Below are 7,110 nucleotides of genomic sequence, written 5' to 3' on the forward strand. Positions count from 1 at the left end.
TCCAGGGCTACACAGAGAAACCCTTTCTCAAAAACCAACCAGCCAACCAACCAAACAGTTCACTCTAAGCCTAGAGTTACGGATTCTGAACAAAGTTTATATCCAAAGACAGCAAACCCCATGAAGCAAGAGTTAATGCTGCAGTCCCTTAGGCCTGGCAGCAGCGGCTGGAGGATCTGCTTTCTTTCATTAAAGTTTTGAAACAAAAGCAAGATCTATAAACATATGCCAGGCTGGTCATAGGCAAACATTTATATTAGAAAAAGTATAAAATTTCATTTTCAGATTTATTTTGTATTACATGAATTATCTATTTTAAATTCAAATTATGAAAATAATAACATCATTAAGAAGGCTTGGTGCATAGTAAAAATTATCAAAATGCTTATTGCTCAGAAAGCATTTAACAGAAACTTTTCCTAAAATTTTCCTTCCTTTGTTAAACGAAAAGCTCAGACTCTCATTGAAAAGCTCTTGTTCATATTTGGAGTTTTCTCTAACAGAGCTGCTCTTAGGATTTTTGGCAAAATACAGAGATTATTCTAGGTAGCTTCCCTAAGAAATTGGCATTATTTTCTTTTACCGTTTAAAATACTGTGTACCTATTAACTTAAAATATTTTATGGTATAAATTTAATTACAATAATTACACATCCTGATTTTGTCATGAAGCCTCTCCTATAAATATATGAATTTTTCAGTTATGTCTTTTACGTGGGAGATATGCAGCCTTCAGCAGTCTTTTTTCTCTTTTCGAGACAGGGTTTCTCTGTGTAGCTTTGCGCCTTTCCTGGAACTCACTCTGTAGCCCAGGCTGGCCTCGAACTCAGAGATCCGCCTGCCTCTGCCTCCCAAGTGCTGGGATTAAAGGCGTGCACCACCACTGCCCAGCTATTTTCCTGTGTGTGTGTGTGTGTGTGTGTGTGTGTGTGTGTGTGTGTGTGTTTGTTTTTGCTTTTGCCTTCAGCAGTTTTAAAACACTGAAACATAAGTTCTACCTTAAAATTTTTTTCTTCTTTTTTTAAGGGAAAGTAACTACTTGTCCCTTAACATTTTGTAACTGTTTCTTTTAGGTGCACAGTTGGATACCATGGGATTCACAATTCTCAGAAAATGCATCAGTGCCGTTGAGACCCGAGGTAAGGCATGCTTTGCTCAGAAGCTTTATTCCTGGAGGTGTGTTACACTGGAGACCTCTGTAGCGGTCCTGCATGGTCACGTGCTCCAGCATAAACTCCTTCAGTTATTCCTTTGTTATGATAGTGTGGGTCCCTTTATTTTTCTTCCATGCAAGTGTGGGAGAACTTCACACATTTCTTCTTTATGTTACAAAGTGACGCCATTAGCATGTTAGATCCGCTGTCACACAGAATTCCACAGGGTAGAGGACCGAGTGGAAATCACGCTCATGGTTCTGCAGGCTAGAAGGGCAAGCACAGGGAGACAGGGCTGGTATTTCTTTTTTTTTTTTTTTTTTTTTTTTTTTTGTTTTGCAATCAATATAAAGTCATTTATTTTTAAATTAGCAATAAAATAATCAAGTTTACATTAAAAAATATAAACAACAAAAGCCCTTCACATGTGGCATATGTTTCAAACTTTCATCCACTGAATCATTGTCAGAGGCCTGCACTGAGGATGGTCTCCCCTTCTAGCTGGAGCCCATGTCCTGTCAGACGTCACAGCCATAGGAAGGAAGGAGGGCATCCCTGTGGCTCTGTCCTGAGTGCTGGGCGACTGGAGAAAGTCTTTACAAAGGAAGCTCATGGGCAGTGCCTGGATTAGAACGTTCACTCTGTCCCACAAAGCATTAAAGTTGGGGCTTCAATACCCAAAGTCAGGGATACTGGCGGGGACCACCAGAGGTCTAAGGCTTACCACTGGGTTGCAATCACTAAATAAGGATTTCTAGGCTGTTATCTCCATGGTAGGAATTATGGGAGACAAGGGAGCAGGAAGAGCTGCTCTATAGCCTCCCAAGCCTCCCGCCTGAGAGGGACATCACGTGAATAGTACAGAGAACATCAGATAGTTTGGGGAGGCTCTCTGGACCACACTCTTGTAGGCAGCAGCTGAGATTAATATTACACTGTCTACTCTGCAGAAAACTTCAGTGGGAATCATCTCAGTCCTTACTCCAAAGGTCTCATTTGATTCCCATCTCAGCAGCCATCCAGAAAACAAGCTCCGTGATGACAAGGGGAAAAAAAAATCACATTTTTACAATGGCTCACTTGAGGTAAACATATATCCCTTACCTGATTCTAGCCAGGCTCTGTTGTTTACCTTGCCACTTTGAGCTCAGAGTATATTCGAGTTTTCCTGCTTCCTGAGAGGCAGACAATTATGTACATATCTCTCACATACAGTTATAAAAGTACACTCTGGACACTTCCAGAGCCTGAGACTATAGCACCTTGTCCCTGGCCCAGTTATAAATCCTCGGTTCTGCTTGGCCTCCAAGTAATGGCTTCACAAATAGCGATTCTCTAACAGTGACTAGCCAGTGTCCAAGACTCACACATGGAAGCATATTCCATAACTTCAGTCTTTGCCAATGGTAGCTTCAGAGGACTCTCACCCTGGTCCCTCTGAGTAAACAAGAATGAATACAGAGAAAAATCAAACTGAACTTCAAGCTTAATTAAAGGGTGGATTTCAAATAAGTCATAAGCTCAAAATGGCATCTGTCAGTCCCTCATATTTTCAGGACATAGGACAACAAACTAAGGCCTGGCATCCTGCCAGCTAGGGGCTCTGATCCAAGCCACACTCCTGCCAGACTTAGACGAACCCCTCTATTTTGTGGGTTACTCCCCTGCAAAGTATATTCCAGGAGAATATTCCATGAGGTAGAAATACCGCGCCTCAGGCTGGTCTCACACCTGGGACTTTACAAGGCGCAAGGTGTAAGAGACACACCAGAAAGAAGGAAAAGCTGGGTTGCTTCACACAGTCCAGAAGGGAGGGTCCATCGGCTGCTAGGGTGGGAGGTGGTTTTGAGGAGAACTCAGGGCTGCATCGGGTAGGTTAGATTCTTCCAGGGGTGGATTGCTGAGCCAGGTCCGAGGGTGGCTACAAGGAAATAAAGGAACAGGTGCCCCTCGTTCTCAGGAAGGCCATTAGAACTCCGTTCCCATCTGGAGACAAGAGTGGTCAGGCCAAGCTGGAGTGAAATCAGGTTATTTCAGTGCAGCAGCCCCTTAGGCCACTCCTACTTCAGCCCAACGGACAGTCCAATAATCAACGCTAAAATGCTCAGCAACACAACTACTACCACAATGATAATTATCAATTTCTTCCGAGCTTGACCCTGATACTTCATGGCTTTTTTAGTTTCATCCCGTGCCTTCTCCACATGGTCCACGGTGTGCATGACATTCAACTCTATGTTATCTAACATCTCACCCTGATTCTCCACCAGCATGGCGATGTCCATAAACATGTCGTGGAGCTCCTTGATGCTGCTCTCCAGCCTCACGATATCCTTGTGTCGACCCTCAATCTCACTGAGGGCTTGCTTAGAAATCTGCGAGTCGATGATCCCAGAAGTGAAGATGGTAGGGTTACCACTCTCCAGCATCTCTTCCAGCTCCTCATCGGTTGTCTTCTTGCCAGTAATTTCAAGCTGCCGCTGGATGCGCCCTTTGCTGCGTTCACGGAAGTCCACCTGAGCCTCGTTGTACTTTGTCATCACCTCCACAAACTTCCGAGAGAGGACGGAATGCTGGGACTTTCGGATCCTAAGGTCTGCTGATGATCGGACCTCATCTTCTTCAATATGCTTCTCCATACTCTTCAGCTTGTTCCGGACATTGTTGGCTCTTTTCTTGATCTCAGTTGTGAGCTGTTCAAGGTCGTCTTTGGTTTTTGGCTCTGGAATCGGTGCAGAGAGAATGATACTGTAGAGCTTCTTCGCTTCCTCCACACTCTCTGAGATCTTGTCAATGTTGAGCCGAGTTTCCTCAATCTCAGAAAAGAACTCATCCATGAAGGCTGTATTGTCGATAGCAATCTCCACCTCGTCAGTGTCATCTTCCTGAGTCAGCTGCTTGGCCTTCAGCTGCTCCAGCCGGTCCTTCATCCTGGCCCAAGTGCGGGCGGCGGCGAGCACCGCGTCCCAGGTGAGCGCGTCCCAGGTGAGCTGCCTGGAGCGGCAGCGGGTGCCGGCCGGGGCGCGGGAGCTGCTAGCGCAGGCGGAGGCGGGCGGCGGCCGCTCACGAGGAGGAGCGTCCGAGGCCACCGAGGTCCGCCGCGCCGCCCCCTCCGGCCCCCGCCGGCGCCGCGCTCCCAGGGCTGGTATTTCTGAGACCTGTGCCCTTGACTTGCAAATGGCATCTCCACTGTGCCTTTTCTGAGTGTGCATGCTCCCGCTGTTCCCGCTGTCTGTTTTGTGTGTTTAGAGTTGCTCTGACTTTTTTTAGTATAAAGATCCAAGTGATGGTCATGGTAGAGAGTGTGTGTGTGTGTGTGCGCGCGAGCGCGCATGTCCAGTTTTAATAACCATACCATCTCCTTAAAGTTCTGTTTTATTTATTTATTTATTTATTTATTTATTTATTTATTTATTTATTTATTTAAATGTTACATTCCAAGGTTCTGAGGTTTGGAACTTTACAGGGATACAGTTCAGCTCACACAAATCTTTGTAAGCATTGGCAGTTGGAAAAGCTAATTCTTAGCACAATTTGTTCAAATACCTTAAAGATGGTTTTCTTATCTTGTGGGATCCTGTTAAACATGATCTTTTGGGGCTGGGATTGAACTCAGTGGCAGAGGCTGGAATGTGCACAGGTTCTGGGTTTGAACTTTAGCACACACTCATAGACATATGTATCTTTATTGAAGTAAAATTTGAAAATAGTAAAATTCAGTGATCTTTTAAAACATAATATTTTCATTAATTCTTTGAGAATTTTATACATGCATACCATATTTTGGTCATATTTCCCCCTACACTTCTGAATTCTCCCAGAACCATCCCTAACTCCTTCTAACTTTATCTCATCTCTTTCAAGGAATCCACTGAGTACAGTTTTTGCTGCCCCTGTCCTCATGGTGTGGGGTTTGCTGGGTAGTTTTATGTCAGCTGGACACTAGCTAAAGTCTTCTGAGAAGAGGGAACCTCAATAGAGAAAATGCCTCCATAAGATCAGGTTGTAGGCAAACATGTAGGCATTTTCTTAGTGATCAATGAGGAGGGCCCAGTCTATTGTGGGTAGTGCATCCCTGGGCTGGTGATCCTGGGTCTGTAAGAAATCAGGCTGAGCAAGCCATGAGGAGTGGGCCAGTAAGCAGCACCCCTCCATGGCCTCTACGTCAGCTCCTGCCTCCAGGTTCCTGCCCTGCTCGAGTTCCTGTCCTGACTGCCTTCAGTGATGAACAGTGATTTTAGAGCTTAAGCCATATAAGCACTTTCCTCCCCCACTTGCTTTTGGTCATGACTCTAACTAGGACAGAAATCACCCACCAGAGTGTGGTGGACCCAACAGGGACACACTCAGAAAGCAAACGGACTCCCCAGAAGCCACCTGTCCATAGCTGCTCCACGAGGGCGGGGTTTGGAACGAAACGCTTTGAATTTCAGTCTATTCGTCTGTGTTACTGCCTCTGCCTCTGCTGTAGGTTTTGGTCTCCAGGTTCCTTTCTGCCCTTTGTGGCCACTTGCCACCCCGCCGTGGTCTTCGGCGTGCACTGGCCTTGTTTTTATCACGTCAGTTGTTGTAGGGACATGTTAAATCATGCAGTTCCTAGTCTTTGGGAATCCATTTAACACGTGGCTTTGAGGTTCTTTGTGCTGGATCCTGAACTTCTTCTTCTTCTTCTTTTTTTTAATTCAAATCCTATTTGGACCAAGAGCAGACAAATATTAAAATTGTGCTGTAGTCATCAGCACACCAAGAAGAGGTAACATTTTTTGGAGTAACATTATTTTAGATAAAAATCATGTTATGTCAGAAAGTAACTAACATAGATACTAGCATATCTTGGCTGGGTGGGACCGTTTAGCAGTTTTGCTACCATTTCAGAACCAGTCAAACCTCACATGGTTTGCTTATAACATTATACCGTGCATGGGAGTCAGGTCCTTTCATCCATCCAGCACCATCACGAGAAATTTATGGCCTGTATACCAAGTTGAAGAATTTCATTAAACACTGGTTGCCAAGTCTTGCTGCATGTCCATCACATTGAACCTTTAAAAATACTGATCTGGGCTCTTGTATGTAGTCCGACATGATTGCTAATGGCATGAACTGGGAACTGGCTGTTTTAAAAGCTCCCACATTGAAAAGTTATAATGTCCAGTAACAGTTTGGGTAGCATTGTGTTAGTCAAAACATTGCTTGTGTTGGAGAAATAGAATTCACAGTTGTTACCGTCACCATTGCTAGTGTCTGCTACTTGGGGATCTTTTTTCTTCTTTTCTTAAAAACAACAACAACCCAACTTAGACCCAGAGAAAACAGAAAAGTTCTGAAGAAAGCAGCACAGTGTTCTCAGTAACAGATAACCCATCATGGTTTAGCCCTAGTGCTGGTCCGAAGCCAGTCCGCTGACCAGTATTTATTGAGCAATCTCAAGGTGTAGAGCCTTGCCTCAGGCCTTTGGAATAGACAGTGAAGATTGGTTCTATGAGCCTTTAATCCAGTAATAGTAGACTTAGCAGAAAGATTTGTAAGCAGTTGAGTTATTCTAGGTGATAATATAAAAGTGTGGCAAGATTCACATTAAGAGAACCTTAGAGTCTACAAAAGACTCAATGTTAAACGAAGACTGATTTAGGAACAGGCTTTTAAGATTTAAAGGAAGCGTTATAGCTTGGCATTCAGAGAATTGTCAGCTAAGATGTAGAGACAGGATTCAAACTTGATTGGAAACACAAGGGAACAGTAAAAGCATGTACTCAAAGCATTTGTCCTTGATGGTGAAGGGACAGGCTCAATCCTGGAGGGTGCCAAAGAGCAAGCAGGCTTAAAAAGGTTAGCAGAACAGAAGTGGCTATATGTGGGATGTGCGGACAGTGCAGAGGGCCGTGCTCCCTAAGGAAGGCAACCCGGGATGTGTGGACAGTGCAGAGGGCCGTGCTCCCTAAGGAAGGCAACCCGG

At 44.6% G+C, this 7,110-nt stretch overlaps 1 protein-coding gene across 1 annotated transcript; it reads right to left on the reverse strand.

The window, feature by feature from the left end:
• Positions 1-2,294: 2,294 nt before the first annotated feature.
• On the reverse strand, positions 2,295-4,291 carry LOC114689148 (syntaxin-3). The gene has a single exon (XM_037206150.1). It carries the CDS (start codon positions 4,082-4,084, stop codon positions 3,215-3,217), a length of 870 nt encoding a protein of 289 aa, XP_037062045.1. The 5' UTR covers positions 4,085-4,291; the 3' UTR covers positions 2,295-3,214.
• Positions 4,292-7,110: the final 2,819 nt, after the last annotated feature.

Source organism: Peromyscus leucopus, chromosome 5 (genome assembly GCF_004664715.2).
Source record: "Peromyscus leucopus breed LL Stock chromosome 5, UCI_PerLeu_2.1, whole genome shotgun sequence".
In the NCBI taxonomy this organism is placed as follows: Eukaryota; Metazoa; Chordata; class Mammalia; order Rodentia; family Cricetidae; genus Peromyscus; species Peromyscus leucopus.

What these genes read in the sequence shown, in the direction of transcription:
- LOC114689148 (XM_037206150.1), bottom strand. Translation starts at nt 4,084, where the DNA reads ATGAAGGACCGGCTGGAGCAGCTGAAGGCCAAGCAGCTGACTCAGGAA.